Here is a 26,198-nt window from a genome sequence, read left to right as displayed (position 1 = left end):
TAGGACATATTTTCTTACGTGGGATGGAAAACTTGTTGAAGCCAAGTGGTTCGCTGTTACGATGTAGCTTGTCAGTGCATAAACACGTACATAACCAGGTTACGCGCATATTTGCTTATACTTGGTGGTGCCATCCACGTTACGTCACAACTATAAAAGTGATCAAGCTAATTATGATGTCAATGAGTAGGGTTACAATAACTGCGTCAGTAAAAAAAGGTTTCAAGAAATATCTTTCATGCGTTATAATGCGTGATTTAGCATGTTGTTACATGTTACCAACCCAAACGGACCCATTTTTTTAAATGCATTACTATCGCAAAGACAAAACGCGCAGTTTTGTTTCTTAACTAGAATGGTGGCTTTCTGATATACTTCCATTTTATATATTCTATACGATATTTACCAATTTACTATACACATCATTTGATCTACACATATGATTGTTTTTGTAAACAAAAACTAATGGGTCCCCACACGCGTGTTTGTGCGGATTTACGGTAAACAAATGTTGCGGTGATTTTTAAATTCTTGAGAACAAATTTTTAGAAAGCATTAATCCAAGAATAAAAAAATTTGTTTGTATTTTTTTCACTATTATTGTCGTATAATTACAAAAACATTAAAAAAGAACGAAACAAATACTTTCAATTTAATCTCTTGCTTTGACCCAGATATTGTCGCCCAAGGTCGGGTTTTAGACACAATTTTTTTCTAGAAAGCTGTAACAGTTGTGTAACAGACACTTTAAATTAAAAAGCGATTTGCTGCCAGCGTATACATAACAAATTGTTTTTCATTTAACTTTAAAAAATTTTTACGTTTTGGGGGTCTGTGGGTGAACCGCTGGGTCATTCGGAGTCAAATTTCACGGGGACCAAACTCGGAGTAATAACTAACATCTGTCCAAATTTGAATAAATTTGAAGCATGCTTTCTTGACCAAACGAGCGTTTAAAAATTTTACGTTTTGGGGGTCTGTGGGTGAACCGCTGGGTCATTCGGGGTCAAATTTCACGGGGACCAAACTTGGACTAATAACTAACATCTGTCCAAATTTGAATAAATTTGAAGCACGCTTTCTCGACCAAACGAGCGTTACAAACCAGCGTTAGACAGAAAAAAGAAAAAAAAATACGGACAAAAACAATATGTGTCCCCTTCAGGGAAGGGGACCCATAATAAGTTTCTGAACAAATGTTATACAGAATCCGGTTCTTTTACCAGAGTATTGTTAGATTTAGGACACAAAAAACCAAATAGCCTTTAATTCATGCTGATTAGTTGTTTTGTATGAATATAGATAATATTAAGCATCAAAAATACCACAGACACAGTTAAAACGTAAACCTTTGAGTCCCTGAGGAGAATTGTGAGAACTGCTGTAGGTTAGGCAACAAGATGCTAAAATTCCGGACATTACCACTGTTTTTGAAAATTAATTCTGGGCGCAAAGTTTACGCCATAATTCTGGACGTGTGGTAGCCCTAGCTTGCTGGGAAGAACCAAACTAAAGGCATCTTATGAAACAAACTTGTTTTCGAACGACACAGGTTGGCATTTTGATGCCACGTTGTGAAGTTTGTTTCGAAAATACCAGCAGCCATTGGAAGCCCGACAGGACCGATACTAAAAACAAAGAGTTCCACCATACTGACATCCTAACTAAAAAAAACATTTCTCGCGCCAAAACTTACCTATAATCTTTGCAAAGTCATCAGAAAACAGGTTTGACAACTTTATAGACACGCTGTCATCTATCTTGCTTTCATATTTCGTTAATGAATGTCACACACGTCGCTTATACGATTTCTATTTCCTGCAACTGGCGACCATTTCAACAGTTACAACGCAATTTACGTACAACACGTGGAGCAAAGGGACAAGTATGCATTACAAACAGGACGGACGTCACAAGTCTGGTGATGTTAAGCGCTCACAGTAAAATAAATGTCAATAACATCTCGTTCATCTTACAATAATAATGGTAGCAAGTAGGGATGGGCCAAAACTGCAAATGTTCTGCTTGGTCGAGCACCGAGCATCTCACTTTAATGCTCGGTGCTCGGCCGAGCACGCTCGGTGCATTATGACGTCACAAAAAATCCCCTTTCTACGTTTTAGCTCTACAAGGTCTCTTACGTCACCGGCGGTGTTTTATTAAGCTGGCATGCCCTTTAAGTACGCGTTCTTCCACTATCTAATACATTTGAAAAATCATTCGTTTTTGTTCACAGACACCTTTTAAAACACTAGTTTCGTATGTTAGTAGGGCATGAATATGCAAATTTAACGCTCGGGTCAGTTTGTGCAACTGCTCGGCCGAGCACCGAGCATTAAAAACAGCGATGCTCGGTACCGAGTACTCGGGTTCTGGCTCGGCTCGGCCCATCCCTAGTAGCAAGCGTCTTAAATAATGCCCAGCAAATTAAAGGCAGATTTTACAAACACGGGAACATTAAGTAGGTTAGCAAACAGACACGCAAGGAGCAAGCAGCTACAGCATATACAAAAATAAACTATAGCAAGAAAAATGCAATCTAACGCTCTGTTCATCTACGATCGGCAACATAGGCAAAATACAAACGCATTTAATTATATCCTTCACAGTCATGCTATGGTGGTTATAGAAACGATCTATGGCACTACACAACTGCCGCAGCATTATACGGATAAATATATATAGTTCAGGTAGCATACGGTGCAGTATCGTAAACCTACACGTTACAATGCTAGATTAAACCCTAAGCAGATTTCAAGTCAAATACACTGGATTGGTAAATGCTTATACTAGCAGTCGTTAAAGGGATTGGATTGAGGGGCTCAGATATAAACTAACCTCCACTAAGGTGCTACAATATAGCGGTGTGTAGAAAACTACGGAACGTCTACGAGTAAAACACTGCTTCAAATTGTATACGGAAGCCTGGTGGAAATTATTTTGCTGGGGTGCTGGTTTTATCTGGGGTATCTGTAGGAACCGTGTCCCAGTTTGTGTTGAATGTTTTCTAGTTTCCTGATGTATTCGTTGAGGGAAGGATCCGATTCACCCTGTCTCCATCTACAAACAAAAATGTCCATTAGCAATGATTTAACTTGAAAGCACTTTATTATTTCCAAAAACGTGTCACATATCTTATGTGAAGCAACACGTTTCTATATTTACAGCTCGTACTGTTTGGCAATAAAAGATTGCCTATTAAGACCGGCATGTGGCAAAGCTTTCTTATCAGCAAATAACACGTGATTCATTAAGCGTAATAAAATGACTACACCACTTGCGGTGAATAGAAATATTGTTTTAAACGTCAACGTTTTAAAACCAGATTCGACTTTTTTCAAAATTTAAATGGTAAAAAAATTCCTCAAATATTTTAGACATTGCAAAAATCACTATAGACCAGAGATTAAGATTGGTTTAAAAGTATTAAATGAAAAAATTATGACAAAAACAAACTTGTTCATATTGCAAACCTTACCTTTCTAATGAAGCATAGGCAACCGCCGCAGACGGTGATAAATGTCTTCCATCACTCGTCCCAGGAGCAGCATAAGAAGAATCCCGGTCATAATTACCATACGCTCCTGATGTGTGGGGAGAAGTTCCTCTTCGACCATCCATGTAGTGTGAGGTGTCGTGCACTGGTGTGTCGGAAGAGTAGCGACTCACTGAGGATTGTGAGCCATAAGAATCCTCCCCTCTGTATCTGACATGATCAGGTGACGTTTCGATGGGAGAGGGTGTTCGATGGGCGTGTCGGTCGTTCGTCGGTAAACGAAGCTCGTTGCGGTGTCGAGTGGGTTGCGAAGGCAAGGTCCCTTTAGATAAAGTAAAGCCCTGGCTATTGCTTAGTTCAAGCTAAATATGCAAATGGATACAATCGTCGCATCAAATTGATGAGAGGTAAAAAAGCAAAAAATCAATGATTTTTTTAGTCAAGAGTTGTTATAATTCGGTGGCTTATAAAAGCAGATGATGGGCAGCAAATTTACACTACGCAGAATATGCAAAAAAGCTTAGGACATGGTGTCAGCTACTAGTCAAACAGGTCATGCAAATATGTATTGTATCGAGTCACAAGATTCAGAAAATAAGATCAACATAATACATTTAAACATAAAATATAATGGCGACCCCATCTTACCATTCATCGAGCTGGTTCCAGTTGTGGCTGATACACCGTGTTTGCTCTGGATGGCGGCAGAAACCGTTGAACTCGCTCGTTTCCACTTTCGCACAAGGAACTTCAGTCTGAAACAGGTTTGAGGCATTTACAGGCTAAACCGGTTAATCACTTAATCCAGTTGGTTGCATAAAAAAATGCACAAGTTGGTAATGCGATTTTGCCGTTGAAAAACTATTTAGGTGTGATAAACAATTAATGAGTCATACCTTTGAATAGCAATAACAGCCCGTACAGCGCTTCTGAACCTGGTGAATGCTCGAGATCGGTGTGGGATTGGACGACGTAACGCGTCTGTGCTCGGATATGCCCCCATGCGGGCAATCAATGCGAGAGTTGCTTCCTCGCAATCCTTTAGAAGTAATAAAAAAATATTTTAAAATTCAAATAGTTACACAGAGGCAGAAAACTAATACGTTTTACGGATGTACATTTCAATGATAAATTTCGGAGACCGTCGAAATTCTACACAGGATATCTAAAAATTTTGCGTCTTGCATAATCCCTGACACAATATTCGTGAGTTCAACTTTTAACGAAATGCTTGAGAGTTGAATTTCATCGGTAGCGCAAACAATTAGCCGAAGATCCTACTGTATAAGAAGTACAATGCCCACCTGAAAACCGCCCAACAATAGCAGCAAGTATTTCTTCTGATATGCGAGTGATTTGCGGAAGCTCTCAGCACGAAGATATCGAGTGTAGAGTTTGTGCATCCGTGTCGCCATCTTTTGTTGGTTTTCTAGACTCGGAGACTAGACGAAATTGTTTTTTACACATAAATTTTCGTTTAAATTTACGATGCACGTTCCTTGATTGTTTTTTATGTAGTGTTTACAAGACTGACTTTAACATCTATAGCAGTAAGACAAATTTTGGTACCAGATTAAAATTGTCACGTGGCATTACGAGACACAAAGGAAAAAGTTTTATAAAAAGGATTTAACATTTGTATACCAACCATACAAAAATCTGCTGTTTAAGCTTTAGCTCATAATTAATAAAAAACGTATTTTATTGAAATAAAGAAATGTTATTTTTTGAAATTGACATGGTTAGCTTTTACACTCTGCAGTGGTACCCAAACTATGCGCCGAGATGTCATTAAGAGTGCCACAAAAAATATTGAAATTAAAATCAATCAAGTAGAGTAGTAGTACCAGGTGCTTAAACCACTAGGCCAACATGCTCCACGTCTCTGAGATGTTCAACTAGGCTATTTAACTATGAGAGTGACCTGCATAGCGGCCTCGTAGTTAGTGCCTTTGTCGGCTAATTGGCTGTGGCATTTTAAACTGAAATAAAAAATTCAAATATATTTTTTATTCAAATGTTCGAAGTGCGCCAAATAATTTATGTTTTTTCTAAAATGCGCCTTAAAAGAGAAAAGTTTGGGAACCACTGCTCTATAGTTATACAAATGTGATATTACATTTCTGCCGTCATGTTGATTCAAAACGAAAACCAAAATGTACTAACACAGTATCTATAGCAACGGGAGTAATGTAATCAACCAGCGATGCTTATTGTATGAACAAACACCTGTTGTATTTATGGGATTTTACTTGAAAGTTGCAACAAACCTGAGCGAGGGACAAAGCTTTTTCCGATGGAGTTTGTTTCTGCTGATCTTCCTTCAAATCGGCAATAGTGTCGCGTAACTCTCTCGCTTCACTCGCACATCGAGCTGCATAATCTGATAACTCGGCATTCTCACGCAGCAATTGATCGTTGAATTGCATCGGAACCGAGCTCGATTGTGAAGCCTGAAACATGGTTAGGGATAGAGTAAGCTTATCTGTCAAACGCAAGCAATAAATTACATTTTATTGGGATAAACGAATGTGGATTTGTTTTGATAAAGAGAAAATGTCAGTAGATAACAATATTTTTTATAAAAATACGCTGAAGAAAATGAAGCTCGTAGTGGCACTACAGTAGTCATAAATTAACAGGAAAATGTGGTCGAAAAACCTGAGCGTTCTAACTTTTTGTTATTCTTAATGTTAAGATACATAGCTGACGACCACATAAAATTGGCTTGCGAAGTTGATGTAAAAATAAATAGTTTATGAGCGAATTGTGATTCAACAATCTTCTCGGTTATTTACTTACTCTTTTGGGAATTGACAATTCTGTGTAAAGATCCTTCAACTCGGTCTGCATGTCACCCAACGAGCGCTTCAAAGATTCAAACTTTTCGCCGTCAGATGACAGTAAAGAGCTCGAAGGTGACGTGTGGTCACGTGAGCTTCGTGACGGAGGTCGATGGGAAGAGCGATCAACTAAATTCTGCAAAAACATTCGTTTTGTAAATTATCTATAATTATCTATAGATCATATGTTCAAATAGGCGGAGAATATACCTGTAACTTTGACGTCTCCATTTGCAGTCTCTGACGTAACGATTCAAGTTGACGTCGGTTGGCGAGAAGCGAATCCTTCATCTCGGCAGGTGATGGGGAGTCGTTGGGATTTTGTTGTTCTTCAAGCGCCCGTATACGATGGTGAGCTTCCCTGTTTTGTGCCTGGTAGGACAATACCAATGTTACATGTAATACAAAATATTGAATCAACCCATTTCAAAACAATAACATAGATTGGGACTTATGCCAGTTATTACGTATATCCGTTAACCTTTTTTTTAAAAAAAATTAATTTGTTGCACCAATTACCTTTTCAGCTTCAAGAGCAGACTGTAGTTCAATACGGGCTCTTCTCTCTCGCGTCACCGCCTCGTCACGTGACATACGTTCTTGTTCTAGCTTCTCATTAACTGCACGCTTCATTTCCTCGGCGTTACGTATGACTAGCGCCTTCTCGTGCTCGGCAGCTTGGACACGTGACTGCATCCGTTCAGTTTCTTGTTTTGCTTCATCTGCAAATAACAACACAGGTTAGGACTATTTGCTGTGGTAGTATTTTTAAATGTTAAAATTAGTGTGGTTCAATTGTATAAAAGTTCTGTACCACTTTTTCTTTAGCCTTTGCAGCATTTCAGGAAGGCACAATAAACATTATTGCTAAATTTATTGACCAACCAAAGTGCAATGGCATTTTTAGGTGACCGGTCCAAAATGATGCTGGACAAAGCTCAAAGCACATTGACGTCACACACTGACGACGTCACTCACGATTAGTATTTGTAGCCATGTTTTTCTTTGAAAGCTAATAATACAGTACTAATACATTACAGCAAGATGTAGCAACTCACCTAAAATGTTTTGTAGATCTGTTACAGTTGCTCGATCTTGTGCGCGCCCTTCAGCTGTCACTGCACGTTCGCTCTCTAGCGCTTCACGTGCCTGTCGACTCGCGATCGCTTCTCGCTCGAGGGCGCCACGGAGTTCCTGGCAACGTTCTTGTTCGGATTTCACTGCGGCTGACAAATCATCACACCTAAAAAAATGATCACTTATTGTTAGATAATGCCGAAATTTTTCAAACTACCCAGTAACAATGTAGAACAGTACGTCAGTCAAGTGTCATATCACCATCACATTTCACAAACAACCACAACACAGACAGGTACACTAAACCACCTCCTAACAATAAGCTTACCACCGCTGCCTAATTAGAAACGCGTAAGAAAATAGAAACAACGGTAAATCATCCTAAAATGGCGACATCAATTTGTCTTTTTTCACTGGGCTTACCGATTTTTCAGTTGAATGACGTCATCGTAAGCAGTTGCTCGTTCATTGGCCAGCTCTTGATGTAATTTGGTGACGTTTTGACGTTCCGCTTCAACGGCTGACATCGCCTCACGACGACGTGTTTCTTCGGTGGCAAGTGCGTCTTGTAAATCCTAACACAAATCAAAATGTGTTTTTTTTTAAATACACTTTAATGCATTATCATGCTATGTGTAAAGTCTGGTAATAAATCTACTTTGACACGAACCTGCAAACAAATGTACCCTATTTAAAGCCCGGAAAACAACCAAACGGACATTTAAAATTGAAAAATATATTACCACTTGTCGGGGAAAAACCAAGCATTTCCAGTTACAAATGTCTTGTGACGATTACATCACAGTATTACAGTTCTAGAAATTTCGAAGATTGTTACAAAACTGCACCTTTATCATGTTTTCATCCTGTGAAAGTGCATTTTCCATCTCTTTTCTCGCTTCTTCAATTTCCACCGTTCTTTTCGAGTTTTCATCCTCAGTGTTTCGCAACTTCTGTTCAGCTCCATCCAGCTTTTGTTTGGTCTCATCCAACGCCAACCTAACGAAAAAGAAACAACAAAAATATTAACACCTACAAAGATCGGTGCACAGCAACTATACGTGATTACTTCTTTCGTCATGATATAACTTACTTTAAAGTTTCGATTTGTTGTTGGGATTCTGCCTCCGCCCTCGCCGCTCCTTCATTGAAAGCCACAATCTCTGAGGACAATTCACAAGTTCGTTCTCGAGCTCGTTCCAGCGCTGGCAACATACCACGTGACTTCTGCTGTTCGTTGTCGAGTGACGTGCGGAGATCTTCAGTAAGAGCTTGTTCTTGCTGGAGTCGCGAGTTCAGCAGTTCAACTGAGAGAAAATGAAGTTTAAGAAAGTAATTTGAGAATTGAAAAACACGACAGACAGCACATACTTTTTAAACTGATAAATTGAGAATAGAGTCAAAACAACATGAGAAAACAATGTACTTTCCACTTGAGGCGAAGGACGCATTAATAACCATACACAAGTTTTACAAAATTGTAATAAAAACATAAACTTTGGGAATCATAACTTACTCTGTTGTTTTAGTTGGGATTGGGCTTGACGAGCTGCGTCCTCATTATTTCTCATTTGCTCCTGGAGTTCTTGAACACGATTTTGCACCTGATGTGAAAACAAACAAATGAAAACCGACTCTTGTTGATCGTTAATTGTACATGACGGTTTCAAAAACCTGTTCCAACTGTTCCTTCCTGTCGATTTTCAGTTGTTTGATATCTTCTACAAGTTGGTCTCGGTCTGCCGCTAGAAGACGCTCGAGTTCACTTCGGTGCTGGAGATCCTGCAACGACAACATACAATATAGTTGACCACGTAAAAACATTACTTGGTACAATGTTAGAAAAAAACAGTGTCAGCAAACTGCCATCATGCACAAGCCTGTATGTAAAAACAAAAAAAGTAAATTCAAACGCGCAAAAATAAATGTTACTGCAGGTTTACATAAATGAAAATGAATAGAAAAGGTTATTGTAGCATCCCAAAAATAATTACGGTAAAATGAGGAAAAAAAGCATCGCAGTAGTGAACAAAATATGTCTAATTTTTCGAACAACAATTCAGTATTTTGTGTAACTTACAAAATAACGAACCATCAGTAACATGCATGAAATGACATTTTAATCAAACTTAACATCAATCTGTAGGGAAAAATGTTAAGTCGAGCCAACGCAAAGTCATAAGCTTGACATGCAAATATGCGGGTGCGACCATGCGTGACAGGTCGTCAGCTGACCCTTTGTGCGGTGCTCGTGAAGAGTGACGTCAGACGCCTGATCTCGTGACGTAATCGTAGTAGCTCAGATGTGACGGTGAGATCCCACACTCGTGAATTAGTGGACTGTTGATTGGTTTGCTAATGCGAGTTGTCATAAGGAATAATGATTTTCGACAAAAATATGCAAAATTGAAATAATCAACTAAACAATCGCGACAACAAGAAACTATGGTGCGTAAGTTAAGTTTACAAAACTGTAATGCGAAAAGTTCAGAAAACAGTCAAAACACCTAAATTTTCATGATATATTCTACACAGTATTTTCATTGACAGAATAAAGGTTCTACACTACTGAAGTTTCTACTTAACGTACACATCAACTAACTACACACAGTATAACATCTGATCACATGACACCCACCTGACTTCTTATTTTCCTTTCTAGCTCCTCCAATCTGGACGCAGTTGACATTTGTTCATTGCTTTCCGCTTCGCCATGTGCTTCTATCACACTCGCTTGTAGCTCAGCCAACAAAGCTCGGCGCTCACGTTCAAATAAATCGGCGATTGCACGAAGAAAGTCACCGCGCCATCGGAGGTTGTCGTCATCATCCGAAAATTGCTATTCAATTTAAAGGAGAACATTTTTTGGCTCAAGTTATAGAAATAATATTGATGTACGTTTCACTTTGAGGAAATAAAATGATTTGGAAATCACACGATCACACCTGATGCTAAATCTGCTTGAAATATTGTTTTAAAAAACATTACCATGCGCTTTGTCAAAACATGGAAGTGTGATACTTTTAAACTTACATTGTGAAACGTGAAATAACTAACTAGAAAGTTTGTAAATATAATGTCTGAAATTTAAAATGTCACAGTTTCAGTTTAAAAAAAACATTTTCGGCAACGAAGGGTTGCACTATACCTCAAAATGACGCCCTAAACAACACAACTCTATCAAAGCTAAAACTGATTTACAGTTGTTTTGTTAATTTACAGTTTTTTCTCATTTGAATTACCGCAACTTCTTGTGCAGTTTGAGTGAGAAGTTCTTTCAAAGCCTGAATTGCATCCAACAACGCCAACTTCTCATTTTCCCAAGCTCGTTTCAGTGCTTCGATGTCAACTGAAGGTGGTGGTGGGTCAGGTGCCGCCTTTTCTTCAGGTTCATCACTAAACAAAAGTTGTCAGTTTATCTCACACACCTTATATTATATATTTTACGGTAGGTTTACACTGTTACTACAAAATACCAGTATTTGGCATAGTATCACAATAGTAAGGTTGCAACCAGTCACCTCGTGGTTTGTGCAGAAGAGTTAAGGTAGCTTTGGTGGTGTTTGATGAATTGAAGTTCAGACAGTGACAAAACCTGGACGCCCTCGTTGTGCAAACGCGACAAGAGATGCTAAAAATACGTACAGTACTGTAGCATGACAAGCAAAAAAATGGTCGATTTCAAAGGAGATTAACCAACCTGAAGTCTCACTGATATCTCCGCATCCTTTTCCGGCGAAGACAGGTTGAGTTGGGATTGTGAATCATCTTCTGGTGATAGAGTCTGAAGTTGGTTGAGAAGATTGTTGTCAAGCTTGTCAGCGAGATCAAGTTCGTCACGTAAACGGCGTGCAAGTTCATTGTCAACTGTAAGTGACAAAAAATGCCTGACAAATGGTAAGAAAAGCAATATAGCCTTTTCATTATTTAATAAGTGGGTCAAGTGCCCTCAGTCTCTAAATGACAGTCTTAGTTTCCAAATAACGTTGTGAAGGCGAGGTTTGTTTTGTTACAGATATACCTATCTGTACTAAACATGTAAAAACTAACAAAAAACGGACATATCGAATAAATCGCATGTGGCCTTCATAAATTTCCTGGTGTACTTTGCGGAGCACCGAGTGTTGTTTCGACACAGATGGAATTTTTTTCCTACGGAAAATTACAAAAACAGAAATGTCTCAAGAGAATTTGTAGTGTTGGTTGTATACCTGACATGGATTCGGACAAAATATCATTAACTTCTTTCTTGTGTTTTTCCTCGAGTTGAGCCACCCGAGCTTCACTTCTCTCTTCTTGTTCTTTCACCGCAGATTCAACCGCTTCTTTTAACTCGGCAGCGAATTTGTTCTGAAAAATAAAAAAATGCAAGTTCATGATCATATTCGCTCATCATGTAAACTCATTCATTGCGTATGACCAAAATTAACCTTTGAACTGTTAGTTTTAATAAAGCATATGTCAAACAAACATGCTTCAAAAAATCCAAAAAATGATTTTTATCAAAATAAAAAAAAATTGATTATGGTATTTATTCCAGTTACATTAACAACACAGCCCCAAACGCATTTTACTCGCGATTACATAACAACGTCGATAATAGTAAAACATGACAAAGTGTTAAACATTTTTTGTGATGAGAAAATTGTATGCTTAAAATCAAGAAATATATTTGCCTTAAAATCATTTTAATTTGACATTACCTGAATTTCTTCCATCTTGCGTTCATGTTTTTCTCTTAGTTCAGCAATCTCCGACTGGATTTCCTCAACAGGTGATTTGCTACTGCTGCTTGACGATTTCCGAGACTAAACAATGAACATTTAAATCAGTTGGGCTACTTGGAGTACGACATTGTCTTATATTGTTAAATTGGGAAAGAAACATCAATTCCTTTTTATCATGTACGTATTGTTTCATACCTTTCCTAGTATTTTTAGGATGTTTTTTTTTAATTATACAAAAACGGTAGTAGGTTTCTCACCAGTTCTGATGGGGATTTCTGCAGTAGTTCCTCTTCAACAATTTGGGGTTGCAACGGAAGACTCATTTCATCCACGCGAAGTTGGAGATGAGACATTTCAGATTCATGTTGCGACTGAAGAAGCTGGATTTCATCAACATGTGACTGAAAACGATTAAGAATAATTTAATTTCAACCTCAAAAAATGACAACAGAAATACCGTTTGGATTATATCAGCAAGTTTTAATCACATTAGTCAAACAGCACAATTTCAACTTGTTTTGAACTAAAACATATTAAATTGCTGTGTTACGGCAGTTTTGTGAGGAGTTACTGTAAGGAATGACCCAAAACTACAATTGTTGTTTGTATATTTCGACGATTTAATGCGCAAAATGTAACGAGATATGACGCAACAACAGTTTTACCGTTATTTTTTTACTTAAAAAACATTTTAAACCATTTGGGCCGTTATTTTGGTCATTAAATAATGAAAAAATATATTTTATATTCTTACAAAAAGGTAGGCTCCATTGACTAAATTTGCTAAATACAAAAAAGCGGTCATAGTTTATGCTTTTTAACCTAGGGTGATTTAGGGATGGGCCAAAACTGCAAATGTTTTGTTTGTTCGAGCACCGAGTATCTCAAGTGCACGCTCGGTGTATTGTGACGTCACAACCATTCCCTATTATACGCTAGTTTTGTAGCTTTCCAACATCCCTTATGTAACCAGCAGTGTATTAAGCTGTATATGTGTACGAACTACGGGTTTTCCACCATCTAACGGTCAACGGTTTGTTCTTGGATACCCTTTTGAACACTAGTTTCATATGTCAGCATGGCATAAATATGCAAATTTAATGCTAGGGTCAGATCGTGCAACTGCTCGGCCGAGCACCGAGCATCAGAAACAGCGATGCTCGGTACCGAGTACTCGGGTTATGGCTCGACTCGGCCCATCCCTACTATCTAAGTTTATCGGATTTTCTGGGCGCTATAGGCATCGAAATTTATATGTTAAGTGACATCTAACCTACCTGTCTAGTGGCATCCAGTTCTGTTTGCAGTTCATCAGTTTTGAAAGTTAAACTTTGAACCTCTTCTCGTAAAGTCTCGTTCTCTACATTAAGTCGATCCACTTCAGTTTCAAGTTCAAACGATTTCTGCTTCTGTGAATTTGACGAATTTACTTCAAAGTGACGTTTTACATAGAAACGGTTGTTACCAATGTTAAACATGCTGCCCTCAGCAACGTTTTCCAGTGCAACCTGCATCGTCCAATACTGTTAACTAAATACATGCCAAATGCACTGCATACAAACACATTATCATATTAAAGTTTGTCACTGATCATTATAGGTCAATCGGGCCGGGCTTCGTTGTAACTTGTTGTAATAGGTCTGGGATTTTAGTACCTTGTCCGCATGTAAGTTCTGTCCATCTCCACTGCCATCCCTGGCATGTTGATATTGTTCCTGCATTGCTAAACGTTCAACTTCGTTCTGCAGGTTTGCCACAGTCTGTTTGTATTCAATAGATTTATTGTGAAGTTCCTCCTGTAAAAACACAGACTTGAGAGAGCTGGAAAAATGTTATTTGACATATACTAGGTCACAATTTGTTTCTTAGCCTTGCTACGTAATATAAAGTGGTCGCGTTTTTCTTGAACGTTCGATTTAACGATTAACACTGCCTTGTCCCTAGTTGTCTGATAGTACAAAAGAAACTATGCTTACAACGTATTAACAAACCTGTATGATCATTTTGTTGCTAGTTGCAGTTTGTACAATACTTTCCATGTTCTGTAGATCCTCAGCTAAATCGTTCACATTTTGCTGTAACTCTGCAGCATCCATTTGTGCCTACATTAAAATATAAATCGTTTTGCAAACAATCATGAATGCCACCATCAAAAACGTGGCAGCCGTGTTCGCTATGCACCAAATGTCACTATCTTTTTGCTTTGGTACCCCGCGAAACAATCATAAAGATTTCGGTTCGACCAATATAGTGCTTAACAACAAAAAAGGATAAAGGAGTTGAAAATGAACTAATAAGTAGGGATGTGCCAAAACTGCAAATGTTCTGTTTGGTCGAGCACCGAGCATCTCACTTTAATGCTCGGTGCTCGGAGGCTCGGTGCATTATGACGTCACAAAAAATCCCCTTATTACGTTATAGCTCTGCAAGGCCTCTTACGTCACCGGCGGTGTTTTTTAAGCTGTACATGCCCATAAAGTACGCGTTTTTTTACCATCTAGTGCATTTAAAAAAATATTCGTTTTTGTTCATAGATACCCTTTAGACCACTATTTAAATATGTTAGCAGGGCATGAGTATGCAAATTTAACGCTCGGGTCAGTTTGTGCAACTGCTCGGCCGAGCACCGAGCATCAAAAACAGCGATGCTCGGTACCGAGTACTCGGGTTCTGGCTCGGCTCGGCCCATCCCTACTAATAAGTAATAAGACATGCTTGGTACTCGGCCAAACATGTTATGCACATTCTGGGGTTATTCTTTTCTGGACCATCTCGCACATATATTTAGTAGGAAGTGTGGCTACAATATTCGATAATACAAAACTTTTTTGCAAACCTGCTGGAGTTCATTTTCTCGTTCTGTGATCAAATCTTCCAACTCCTGTATCTTAGCAACGTGGTTAGCGTCCCTCTCCTCCATTTTCTTGTTCTCATCCTCCAGACGATTGTTGTCATCAAGCAGAGCTGTACATTCACGTTGTACGTCGTTCAGCTGTTTCGAAACACGATCCCGGTCCTATACGACAACATACAAACATGTTTACCAAACTTGCACCTTACCAAGTATTATAGCAAGTATGCTATAACCAAAAAGTAACAGTATTCAGAATTTAATGTGAGTTGTAACGTTTCAACAATGGCATAACTAACAAACACCTTTTCCATATTGATAAAATATCTGCCATTTCAACTATTTAATAAGGGTAAAATATCATTCACAAAATATTGTTACAGTCATTAAAGTCAATCAAACACAGTTTTATTGTTCTTGAAGTGATAGTTTTAGGTTTTAGATATCACCATTTTCAGAACAACAACACATTACATTGTAAAATTCCACAATATAATAAAAAAATACCACAGTTTATTCGACTAGCAGATGTACAAACCTCGCATATTGAAATTAATTTCTTATTTAACTCCTCGACTTCATCACTCAGTTTCTCTGTGTTCTCCATATCTGAGTCGATCTCTTCCTTGATTGGTTCAAGCTCTGACGAAATTTGTTCGTCACCTTCTGGATCTTGTGAAACATCGTCTTGAGAAATGTTGTCCCCAGTTTCTTCATCGACAAATTTCTGTCTTAATGCTTCCAACTCTTCCGACCTAAGATGTTGAATATATGTTCGTTTACATTCATGCATTTGTTTACACACACTTAACAGACGAATGTACTTACTTTTCTGCCACTTCGGTTTCAAGATTTTCACAGCGGAAAATAAGTTCTTCATGTTCTTGCTTTAGTTCTTGAAGCTCCCTGTTACAACATGATCAATGCTTTAAAAGATATTCACTATGGAACATTGAATGAAGTTTGATATTTCATTGACTTGAACCTTAGCATTTCTTAAAAACCACCGGATCGTTTTAAGACACAACTAAAAAGTTAATCTGCGACGCAGTACGTCCCGTTAAACAATGTTCTATTAAAGAAAGTAAGTTATTTTGTAATTTAACTGCATTAGCTATAAATTACATTTGCATAGATTCCAACTTTTCAGCTGATTCACTTATCCATTCCCGTTGCTTTTGTATTTCCTTCTCTTTGGCATCGAGCTGTATTTTCATTTCATCCACATCGTCCTCAGAATCAGAAGATGACGAAGAATCTTCCTGATCCACAGGAACATCCGGTTTCTACAATGCGATAAAACTGGTGTAAATGTAACTCTAGCGCACAGATTCTACACAAAACAACCGACACCTTCGGCAGCAGAGAGCAACAGCTGTCAGAGTTGTTTGCGGCTAAATAGCCTCAGGCGATTCAGCAAAAAAACGTAAATAGGCGAATTGAAATCAATAAAACTGAGGCAGCTGTTGCTCTCAACATACAAAGGCTCCCAAACTCAAACAAAACAAATTTATTTTCGACAGGAAAGAATATATGATTTCACAGTGAAAACGATTGCACCAAGAATTCTGAAAACGCTTTTTTGATGGTTTGCAGCTTTAATGGATACAAAATGATAAAAAATATGTGTTGTTGACGAATTTGGGATTATTTATTATTTAGCATATAATATGGTTTTCACGAATGCATGTGCATTTAGGTGTATTGAACGTTAGTGTTAAGATGAGCCATTTGGAATCGGAATAGCATATATGGGGATGCACTTCGACACAAGCAGAAAAACTCAATCAAAAGTAGACAGCGACTTTGTGGCATTTGATTCTGCAGATGGTTTTAGTGGCGATGGGTCGACCGCACACAAATCTCACTCTTTTCACTTCAGTCGTGAGTTCCTTCACACGATGCGGTCTCACCTGATCCACGTGAACATCGCGATCCGATTTGTCATCGAGGTCTTCGTCGCGCATCGATATACACACGTCGGGCGCGTGTAAAGCATTTTGAAGCTCGGCCACCTAGAGAATACATATTTAAATGTCCTGAAACGTCTTTTAACAACACATGGTTGGAAGACATGTTCTACGTAGTAAGTAGTGTAGAATACAAACGCTGTGTCCGTAAACTATGTTATATACAATATACAGGTATTTTTTCGTACTTGTTGTGTAAGGGTTGCTACTTTCTTCTCAGATTCGTCTAGTTGGTTTTCCAATCTTTTCAAAATTTCGTTTTGCTCCTTTGCATCATCGTATTTGTTTTTGAGTATGTGGGAAAGAACACCTGGAGTGTTTTCACGAAGCTCCTGCTCAATTTCCATCAGTTTTTCTGCAACAAAATCGTGCACATTTTCACCCGGAAAGAGTATTGTTTCTACATGGACCAAACATTTTCACTAATATGAGTAGGCGATAAAGGCCTGGGCAAAATCTAAATTAGACTGGTGCTTAATTGAACAATGGACTTAGATTGGCCTGGCATATATATATATGTATGTTAAAATTTAGGCCATTTACACAAAAAATAAATTCACTGCCCGTTTTCATGTGCCATTATTTTACATATTCATTTGCATGTACTTTATATTTTTTTACCTCTCACAACATTGGAGTCTTTAGACTTCCTAGGTTTTTTCAACAAATCGCTTGATACATTATTCTTGTGTGTGAGCTTCATCACATTTTCCTCGTATTTGTCGTAATCATCATCACTCGACGAATCAGAAGAGGACGCACTTCCACCATCACTCTCCTCCTCTTTATTGAGTCTCTCCTCCAGATCACGGATCAACTCTTTAACCCGCGGAGGAAGATTCAAAATATCTTTTTCAGCCTCAGCAACCAATCTCTCAGCCTCACTGCGAGCATTTTCCACCGCTTCCTTAAGTTGGCGATTTTCTTCTTCCAGTCTGAGGAGTTTATTTATTTCTTCTTGTCGGGTCAAATCACCCACAGTTAAATCGACTTCGTGTATTCCAGTATCTACGTCTGTTACATTTTCAGAATTGTCTTTTACAGCTTGTTGGACGTTTTCTTCTTGTAATGCATTTTGTTCAAGGGCTTCTGTGAGTTGCTGCTCAGCACGTTGCAGTTTTAACTTTAATTGTTCGTTTTCGGTTGCGAGATCTTCAATTTGATCTTTGAGTGATGACATGATCTGAAAACAAAAACGCATCAGTTTCGACACGAATTCCAGTTTAAACCAAAATACGGTCATTCTATATCTTAGTATCTTATATCAGCAGATAGTGCACAACTTTCTAAGTCTATGGAATTCCTACTATCCATGTTTGCCAGTTCACTTAGGTCTTAAGTAAGACTTTAACTTCAATCTCAGCTAAAGCATACCAACCTGTTCAGACACTGAAAGATCTCCATCACAAGTGTCACTTCTCAGCAGCGACATCTGCTGACGGAGTTCATCTATTTCAGCATTCTTCTCTTCCAGCAAATGTCGTGATAATGCCTCGAGTTGTTCGGACTGTGTGGATTGTTGTTGTGGTTCTCCGCCATCTTCGTTCAGTCGATTTCGCAACTCCTCGTTTTCCTCCTGTGAATTAGAAATTGTTTGTCAAAAAAATCAGTTCAACAAAATTATTAAAACTTAAAAGGTTAAAGTAGTTTGATGCACTTTACTGTAAAGATATAGATTTATTACAATTAGTAGCGTTGGTTTGGTTTGATATGGCATACAGTTTTTGAGTTTTTGAGGTAAACAATTAGAAAATGGTTTAGTTAGGTTGGTTATACCTTCAGTTTGGCATTGTCAACTTCCATGTCTTTAGACTGATCCAGTTCACGAAGCAACTTTTCGACTTGCTCTTCTTTCTCTATGAGTTGTGTGCGCAAATTGTTCTGCTGCTCGGCCAACATCGCGATCTACACATGAAATAAAACATAGAGACCGAATATTGGTAAAGTTGTCGCAGGTTTATCTATTGCATATCTGCCAAATACAATTCACAAATCACGTTAAGAACAGGGTGTTGGATCAACAATGTGTGTTTTTGATTTGCATTCTAATCGGGATTTTGTTAGGACTTCCACCACACAAAAAACTATTATCCTTGGTCTTCAATTCAACAAACTTCGGAGTTCGACTTAACGCATCTACAAATTAACCTGGCTGTCTCGGTCTTCGATGTCATCCTTTTGTTCCTCCAATATGATGTCTTCGACCTGTGCTCTACCAGCCGCCACAAGCTTCTGTTCATCGACACCATGTCTGTAATTATCAAGTTGAGCTTCCAGAGCTGATATGCGCAACATGTTATCGTAAAGTTCTTGCTGGAGAACATCGTGTTGACGACGCGACTCCTCAAGCTCGTTTTTGGTCTTTGTAGCGTCGTTCCGCAGGGTTTCAAGCTGTGTTGAGTTGACAAAGGTTTGTATTAGTAACCTGGTGACCGCTAATATAATTGACAAAATACACACGTTTTAAAAGCTTGACATCTATTACACTCCTGCTTTAAAGGATTTTATGGTGTTACGTACAAACCTCTTGATCATCTTGCGCTTGATCTTTGAGTTCTTCGATAAGATTTTCCAAATCTCCTATCTTGCTCTGCAACTTGTCGACCTGATCCTGAGCTTCCTGATGCTGTTGTTGTTTTGTTTCTAAATCCTCTTCCAAATGAGCAACCTTCGAAACGTACATACACTTGGTAATTAGCGTTCGTACAATACTTTACCATACACTAAACATGCTATTCAAAAAACAACAATGTAAAAATTCCTAACACATTATTTTTGTTCATAATCAAAAAAGTCTAACGTACTTTTAGCTAGTTCTGATCTTTAGTCAATGCATTTCGTAATGTACTATCTTGCATCATAACATGCAAGGCAACATTGCATTCTTAAGTCCCCAAACATTTTTTAAGCTACAAGCTATAAATAAAACCTGAAATTTACCCTATACGCAATCATCAGTTAATAGTACGGTATAACATGCATTTGTAACCTTCTTATGTTTCAACTTCTGCTTTACTGGTATACTCTGGTGCGAGCGGTTAGCATAACATGCAGAATGGGCAGCTAAGGTAGCTGACAGCATTCCTAACATAAGTTTTACTCGTATATAAGCAATACTTTTGCAGTCGAAACGCTGATACGAGACCAGCTAACAAATAGCGTTTAAACTAACAGCTGATGGCAGAGAGTGGTTAGTAATGGCCTCGTTAGAATGAGCCACGTTTCCCAGGGGATGGATTTCGTCACACGAACCAATGTCAACATTTTAAAACACGTGACGAAACCGCAATAGACCTAAATGAAATTTGATCAACAACTAAAACTAAACCTAAAAACGCTAAAAATCATGTAATCGTGCTATTCTAGATATCACATAAATGTTGCCTAAAATGCAACGGTCAAAGAATACACAAAGTTTAGACTAGCTGTCGATAGATATGGTTTTTCTATATTTTCATGCAAGTGCAATAAAATATATCGCTACTCTGCCCGATGGCGTTGATAACAGGCATATCACCTCTTCATCAAGTGACGGGCCGCATTCCGCGGGCAAAGACAAATCCGATTTTCCCGAACTTCGACGCTGGTAGCGGTTTGTTACAAGTTAGACGTATTCATAAACGTTTAACTTAATATCATTTACACAGCCTTTTATATGGTAGTTTTCATTATCGTCAAAATACATTATAGCTTATTAACGTTGATTGTTATTTTTGCTTAATATTCTTGATACCTTTTCAGCAAGTAGAGATTCGGTTTTAGCTGTGTCACGAGCTTGGTCAATTTCATTCCTCATTGTTTCCATCATTTGTTCGAACTGCTCACGTTCAGCCTCACGGTCCGTCACCAGTTCGGCGTTAAAACGATTGTCAGACTCGTTTTGCTTGCTCAACGCCGAAATCTGACATCAAATATAAAAAAAACATGGGAAACCTGCGTTTACAAAATGTTTTCAAAGTTAATCTGGATTGTGAAATGTTGTGCAAAAAAATTTAATATTTGTGTCTCTAAATCTGAAGGGGGTGTGTTTGTACAAGCAAATGCAAAGGTTTTGAAGTTTCCATCTGCGTTAAAACTCTTAACCAAATTTTAAACTTTGTTGCAAACCACAAATGGAAAACAAACAACTTGGTGCAAAATTTGAGACCTGTGTTTTAAGGTCTTCAATTTGATTGAGGTAAATTTGCTCTTGATCCTGAGCACGTTGCGCTTCTTCCTCCATCATCTGTTCCAACTGTCGGGCAGCTTCTTCCAGTCGATCTCTCTCCTTCTGTTGTTGTTCAACCAGCATCTGTTTTTCATTGGCCAGTTCCTCAGTAGCGCGAAGCAAATCTAAGTACGAAAATCATATCACCACCAAAATACATGCAAACTAGTTAAAGATGAACAAGTGGGATGCAAAACATAAGTGAATGATCATACTGATTTCAGTTTCGTCTCTTCCGTCGACAAGAGCTTCCCGCTGTCTTTGCAATAAAGATTTTTCCTCAGCTAGCCAGTTTTCATGTGCAGCTATGACATTGGCATTATCTTTTTCCTGGTTTTCGATAGCTTTATTTCTTTCAGCCAGTTCTTTTTCCAGCATGTCGACCTGTTGTTTCAGATGCGCCACCAACATATCTACATCTGCATCTAAAATTGAATGTGAAACCAATTAAAAGAATGTTGCAAACATGTGCTATCTTATGTTAGCAAGTACCTGTATTTTGTTCACTTTGGTTCTTTGCTTTTTCTTCCACAACTCTTTGTAATTCATCCCCCAAAATTGTCTGAGCTTGTTGAGCTGCATTCAACTGCAAAACGTCAACAAATATGTTAAATTTTACATACAAACAATAATTAAGTCAAATTGACCAAAACATGCTTTAGAACTTGTTAATTCAGCTAAATGCAGAAAAAATTACAAATTCCTATTCACAATACACACTGTGTTATTTAACACCTGCAAAACGAAATCTGTCATCCATTCTCCATTTACATGCCACGTTAGGCAGTTGCGACTTAATTCTGGTATTATTTTCACTTGATAGTTCCTTTCGGCTCTGGGGATAAACTCCATCACAAACTGCAAGCTAGCAACGGCCATTCTAGGCTGCTTGCAATAAAACAAACCGACCAACAAGCCTGGGGGTATGGAAACAACACAATCTAGATATCCCTGGCGTTAATACAGTAAAATGATAAACATCGAGCAAGTTCAATCGGCTGCCCCAGGCTACACAACTTACGCATCTACCTTGCATTACATCTTCAAACGAAGCAAATTAGTCAGATGTGTGCGGGCAAATCTAGAGGTTTTTGTTCAGGCGATTCAGAACAGTGTGGTTGTAAGTGGCATTACAAACCGAGTTGTTTAAACAGGCATAGGTTTCTTTCGTATTAATGGTAAGTATTTTATGCTGATATGTTTAATTATAACATGCAACCTTTTAATTGCAAACCCAGCCAAAATGTGAACGAAAAAGTTATTAAAATTTTGTTTTTAATTCGTACACGACCACACGTTATAGGAGTGAATGAAGGGATGAACCTCAACATGATGAACCGCGGAGGATCGCGGGTAAAATTGGAAACGGTAAGTGCTATTTTGGTTGGGGTGGGGTTTTGTAATAATGTACCAACCCTGTCCCAGCATAAGAGGGATTCATCAATTTCTTACCGTTAAAGCAAAAACAAATCCTGCACGAAAAACGCTCAACACGAAAATCACGGAATCGCGGGACAACCAGTGGGTAGACATTTTTCGCATGTGTATAATGATAGCTTTAGTTATGACGAAACTTCACTCTTTCCTAGTTATCACTAAGCATTTTCACCCGTTTAGGTATTACCTGATGTTAAGAACAATTGCGGAACGTTCACCGCGTACAATGCCAGCATCATAACGTATGCGGCAACTTCTGAAGTTTACCAGACACCAGTTGTTTTTCACCTCACCGTCATAAACACCAATGGCCAAAGGAACATTTCGTATCATCACAAAGAAATATCGGTATATTAACTTTGGTTCGCATTTTATCAAGGGTAAACTATTGCATGATTGATAAAATAAATGGCTTTTATTCACCTGTTGTACAGTGTTGTTGAGCATATCAAGCAATCTCTCTACAGCTTGACCGACTCGTGTTCCGCTGCCAGTAACAACTTCCCTTGCAGATGAGTCAAGTTCAGGTCCAACAAACATTGATTCAGCAAGACGCTGCGAAAGTTCAAGTCCTTCGTCCACAAAACTTCCACTGAGACTCGTGTTTACTGGTGTAGTCGTAGCATCAGTGCCATTGCTTTGTTCTGTTGATGTAAACAACACCTGTTATACTGTGAGTTTTGTTAGTGTATTAGGTTAATACTCCTTGCCTAAAAAAGATTATTTAGATTATCGGCAAGATTATTTAGCAATGAAAAATCGTCGCAAGGGGTGCTTTTACTTTTCTCAAGCTACATTTTGGGCATGTAAGAAGGTATATTAGTTTTGTAAAATTGGTGAGCTTCACAGAAAAGGGATGTGATGATTACTATGATATAACTTGGAATTCAATAACTTAAAATTTTGTCCCATTTAGGGCAGCCACTGTCCCGTATTGGCATTTCATCAATTCTACCATCTGTATATTATTCTAATGCAAAGCAGTTTACCGTCCTGACCAATTCATGTATAATTGTACTTACAAGACCATAGAAACAAAAAAACACATTATTTGTATTCACTGGCTACTGTAAGAGAAGTTTTACTCTTTTGTGGCTTTTAATGGGTAATTGCTGGAGCTATTGGGCTTAACAAAACAGATGGCAATATATATGGCTATATCTACCAGCTGTAAAGGTTTTGATTAATCCATCAAACCCCTCATGCCAAAAGTGCAGGAGCTACCTCCATTGAAATAATCAACAACAGTAAAATAAAAATGTTACTTCAGTGAAGGGAACCCAATAATATTTTATCCACCAGAAAATACTAAAGTTATCTTGAAACGGGCCGACCGAGCCAAAACCTAAGTGCTGTTTTTAAGCTTGGCGCTCGGTCGAGCAATCACATGAACTAACCCAAGTATTAGACAAAAAAACTGGAAAGAAGTTTGTGAAAAAAAAACACGCTGACCCTTTTCACCCGTATGCAACATGCGTAAAATCGAGAATTGAGGAAACAAACACGCGCACTTACAAGTGTTTATAAATAATTGTGTTCATTTTTACTCAAAAAATATGGGTGTTTCAATTAGCGTTGGCTTGCCTCTCATGTTATGTAGAAGGGACTTACAGAGTGTAAATACAGCACTGGTGGCTACATAATGGGCTTGAAAAAGTAAAAAATAAATAGGAGTTTTTGTGATGTCACAATACAATGAGCATGCTCGACCAAACAAAACACTTACAATTTGGGCACATCCCCAAATTACCCTAAACTCCGAACCCCTACATTGACAAAAACAAAGTGGTGTGTGGAAACAAAAAGTATTTTATACAAACCTCCAGTGGAAGAAGGTAATTGTGTGGCACTGTTTTCTGCAGCATCAGATGCTCCACCACCACTACTTGTTCCCATAATAGGAAGGGCTTCAAGTTTCTTGGCAATCACTTCCTCACACTTTTGATTAGTTGTCACCAATTCTGACAAGGTGGAGAGAAGTTGCTCATTTGCTGAGCTGATTGCATCTCTGAAAGAGTGGTACTTATTTAGTATTTTTAATAAATTCATATTCAACAATAAAACAACCCAATAGAACACAGTAAAAAAGTATTTAATGACCTGCTAAAAATTAATACAATTTACAAATAACATTAAAGCAAGAGTCAAAATAATTGATTAATGCTTGTTTAAGGTGCAATTGGTAAAACATATATGTACTGTAACCACAAAACCAAAGACAAATTTCAAATTCAAGTTTACTTTTATAATGTATTCAGGTTTTAAAGGCCTTTTCTTTTAATGGAAATAAACTAATATTATTTGTAATGTTAATCATTTATTAAAGTTTAATACCTTTCTTTGTTTAATCTATCCAGATCATCCCTAAGCATTTTCAGGAGATTGTCTCCTTCCTGTGTTTCCCGCTCACGACAAGTTGTCAACTGTTCATGTTGTTGCTGCAAACTGTTCAGGGCAGCAGTTTTGTGTTCAATTTCAGCTTGAAGTTCCTGTATCACATTACCATGTTTTATATCTGATTTTGAGCCTTAATTTTGAAATTCTTGCCATGTGTGTTTGTTGTGTTTTTTGGTAAAATTAAAACTTAGCATTTTTTAAACCTCTACTTGCTGGATAATGTACCTTTCGTACAATTGTAATTAAAACCATCATCTACAACTACACCCAGAATACAGCAACAAGAAAGATACCACAATTATTCAATACATTGAACACAACCATACAACAGCAATATTCCCAAACAAACTTACCTCATCCTAGAACAAAGTAAAACAGAAAAAGAGAAAAAGTTATGAGAAACCAAAATAAATAAAACATTTTACCAGGAGAATTAAAAATGTGAGAATATACCTTAACATTTTCATCTTTTACTCTGATTTCTTCTTGTGCACTTTCTATCTCTGTCTCATACTCAGCTCTCTCAAATTCAACACGAGAATTCAGATCTTGAAATTCTTCCTTGGCAGCATTCATGCCATCAGAAAGCTTTCAAACATTATGCAAAATATTAGCACAGAATATAATACAATTTGACCAATTCAACAATAATTGAAATTGATTAGGATGTCTGTTTGTGCTGTCATTTGTTTACATGACAAAACCACAATACTGGTTAATGCTTAAAACAAACTGACTGAAATGTAATTCTATTTAGGTTTAAATTGTGTGGAAAGCAACAGAATAAAAATTTTAGTTTTTATAATATTCAATGTCAATACTACCATTTTTCACCTACCTCTACCAATTTTTCTTCGTATGCTTTTCGCTCTTCATCTCTTTCTTCTTCCCAGTTTTGCATTATAGAATTATGTTTATCTGCAGCTTCAATCAGTTCATCACGTTGAACCTTTAATTGTTCCATCTCATGTTGAAGGGAATCTGTCTCTTGTAATTCCGTCTCTAACTCACCCACTCTCTCAGCAAGTTTCTTTACAAAAAAAATCAACCGACATTTTACTGGTGAAATACTTGGACCTATCACTCACTATGTGACTTTTTTATTCCAGTCAGTGTCAGTTAATTTTAAAACTCAAAAACTGCCATGTTTGTACATTTTATGACTTAAATTACCTACTTGAGAAGTGCATTAT

The 26,198-nt window shown here is 37.9% G+C and overlaps 2 protein-coding genes across 5 annotated transcripts in view; one reads left to right on the top strand and one right to left on the bottom strand.

Annotated features, from left to right (window-relative positions):
* Nucleotides 1-1,796: 1,796 nt before the first annotated feature.
* LOC145212143 (uncharacterized) overlaps nucleotides 1,797-26,198 on the bottom strand; it is a 39,695-nt gene continuing 15,293 nt past the window's right edge. For 2 of the 3 annotated variants that reach the window (XM_080080179.1, XM_080080181.1), the window contains 46 exons: nucleotides 25,844-26,035; nucleotides 25,459-25,593; nucleotides 24,943-25,097; nucleotides 24,429-24,616; nucleotides 23,032-23,252; nucleotides 21,664-21,757; nucleotides 21,387-21,596; nucleotides 21,112-21,296; nucleotides 20,698-20,865; nucleotides 19,489-19,632; nucleotides 19,113-19,355; nucleotides 18,741-18,869; nucleotides 18,343-18,540; nucleotides 17,586-18,147; nucleotides 17,153-17,319; nucleotides 16,908-17,009; nucleotides 16,120-16,280; nucleotides 15,823-15,900; nucleotides 15,533-15,749; nucleotides 14,980-15,159; nucleotides 14,135-14,245; nucleotides 13,799-13,939; nucleotides 13,421-13,552; nucleotides 12,401-12,544; nucleotides 12,120-12,224; nucleotides 11,628-11,766; nucleotides 11,117-11,283; nucleotides 10,938-11,047; nucleotides 10,659-10,812; nucleotides 10,055-10,255; nucleotides 9,652-9,771; nucleotides 9,091-9,198; nucleotides 8,933-9,020; nucleotides 8,510-8,723; nucleotides 8,265-8,415; nucleotides 7,840-7,991; nucleotides 7,398-7,582; nucleotides 6,859-7,061; nucleotides 6,550-6,711; nucleotides 6,299-6,475; nucleotides 5,767-5,949; nucleotides 4,801-4,938; nucleotides 4,393-4,535; nucleotides 4,145-4,251; nucleotides 3,479-3,818; nucleotides 1,797-3,060 (listed from right to left, as the gene is read on the bottom strand). In XM_080080179.1, coding sequence (XP_079936305.1) covers nucleotides 2,958-3,060; nucleotides 3,479-3,818; nucleotides 4,145-4,251; nucleotides 4,393-4,535; nucleotides 4,801-4,938; nucleotides 5,767-5,949; nucleotides 6,299-6,475; nucleotides 6,550-6,711; nucleotides 6,859-7,061; nucleotides 7,398-7,582; nucleotides 7,840-7,991; nucleotides 8,265-8,415; nucleotides 8,510-8,723; nucleotides 8,933-9,020; nucleotides 9,091-9,198; nucleotides 9,652-9,771; nucleotides 10,055-10,255; nucleotides 10,659-10,812; nucleotides 10,938-11,047; nucleotides 11,117-11,283; nucleotides 11,628-11,766; nucleotides 12,120-12,224; nucleotides 12,401-12,544; nucleotides 13,421-13,552; nucleotides 13,799-13,939; nucleotides 14,135-14,245; nucleotides 14,980-15,159; nucleotides 15,533-15,749; nucleotides 15,823-15,900; nucleotides 16,120-16,280; nucleotides 16,908-17,009; nucleotides 17,153-17,319; nucleotides 17,586-18,147; nucleotides 18,343-18,540; nucleotides 18,741-18,869; nucleotides 19,113-19,355; nucleotides 19,489-19,632; nucleotides 20,698-20,865; nucleotides 21,112-21,296; nucleotides 21,387-21,596; nucleotides 21,664-21,757; nucleotides 23,032-23,252; nucleotides 24,429-24,616; nucleotides 24,943-25,097; nucleotides 25,459-25,593; nucleotides 25,844-26,035 — 7,707 coding nt within the window. In that variant the 3' untranslated portion in view covers nucleotides 1,797-2,957. The remainder of the gene's footprint in view (nucleotides 3,061-3,478; nucleotides 3,819-4,144; nucleotides 4,252-4,392; nucleotides 4,536-4,800; nucleotides 4,939-5,766; nucleotides 5,950-6,298; nucleotides 6,476-6,549; nucleotides 6,712-6,858; nucleotides 7,062-7,397; nucleotides 7,583-7,839; nucleotides 7,992-8,264; nucleotides 8,416-8,509; nucleotides 8,724-8,932; nucleotides 9,021-9,090; nucleotides 9,199-9,651; nucleotides 9,772-10,054; nucleotides 10,256-10,658; nucleotides 10,813-10,937; nucleotides 11,048-11,116; nucleotides 11,284-11,627; nucleotides 11,767-12,119; nucleotides 12,225-12,400; nucleotides 12,545-13,420; nucleotides 13,553-13,798; nucleotides 13,940-14,134; nucleotides 14,246-14,979; nucleotides 15,160-15,532; nucleotides 15,750-15,822; nucleotides 15,901-16,119; nucleotides 16,281-16,907; nucleotides 17,010-17,152; nucleotides 17,320-17,585; nucleotides 18,148-18,342; nucleotides 18,541-18,740; nucleotides 18,870-19,112; nucleotides 19,356-19,488; nucleotides 19,633-20,697; nucleotides 20,866-21,111; nucleotides 21,297-21,386; nucleotides 21,597-21,663; nucleotides 21,758-23,031; nucleotides 23,253-24,428; nucleotides 24,617-24,942; nucleotides 25,098-25,458; nucleotides 25,594-25,843; nucleotides 26,036-26,198) is intronic. The other variant, XM_080080180.1, reaches the window with a different exon arrangement.
* LOC145212145 (uncharacterized) lies at nucleotides 22,203-23,107 on the top strand. 2 transcript variants are annotated; one of them, XM_080080186.1, is made up of 4 exons: nucleotides 22,203-22,349; nucleotides 22,475-22,539; nucleotides 22,789-22,956; nucleotides 23,043-23,107. In XM_080080186.1, exons 2-4 carry the CDS (start codon nucleotides 22,489-22,491, stop codon nucleotides 23,049-23,051), a joined length of 228 nt encoding a protein of 75 aa, XP_079936312.1. In that variant the 5' UTR covers nucleotides 22,203-22,349; nucleotides 22,475-22,488; the 3' UTR covers nucleotides 23,052-23,107. The 2 variants fall into 2 exon arrangements, with proteins under 2 accessions (XP_079936312.1, XP_079936311.1); XM_080080185.1 differs by having other exon boundaries at nucleotides 22,204-22,539.

The sequence above is a fragment of the Phallusia mammillata genome, chromosome 2, assembly GCF_965637545.1.
Source record: "Phallusia mammillata chromosome 2, kaPhaMamm4.hap1.1, whole genome shotgun sequence".
In the NCBI taxonomy this organism is placed as follows: domain Eukaryota; kingdom Metazoa; phylum Chordata; class Ascidiacea; order Phlebobranchia; family Ascidiidae; genus Phallusia; species Phallusia mammillata.
Note: the sequence above shows the minus strand (reverse complement) of the source record. Positions and strands in the feature narration are given on the sequence as shown.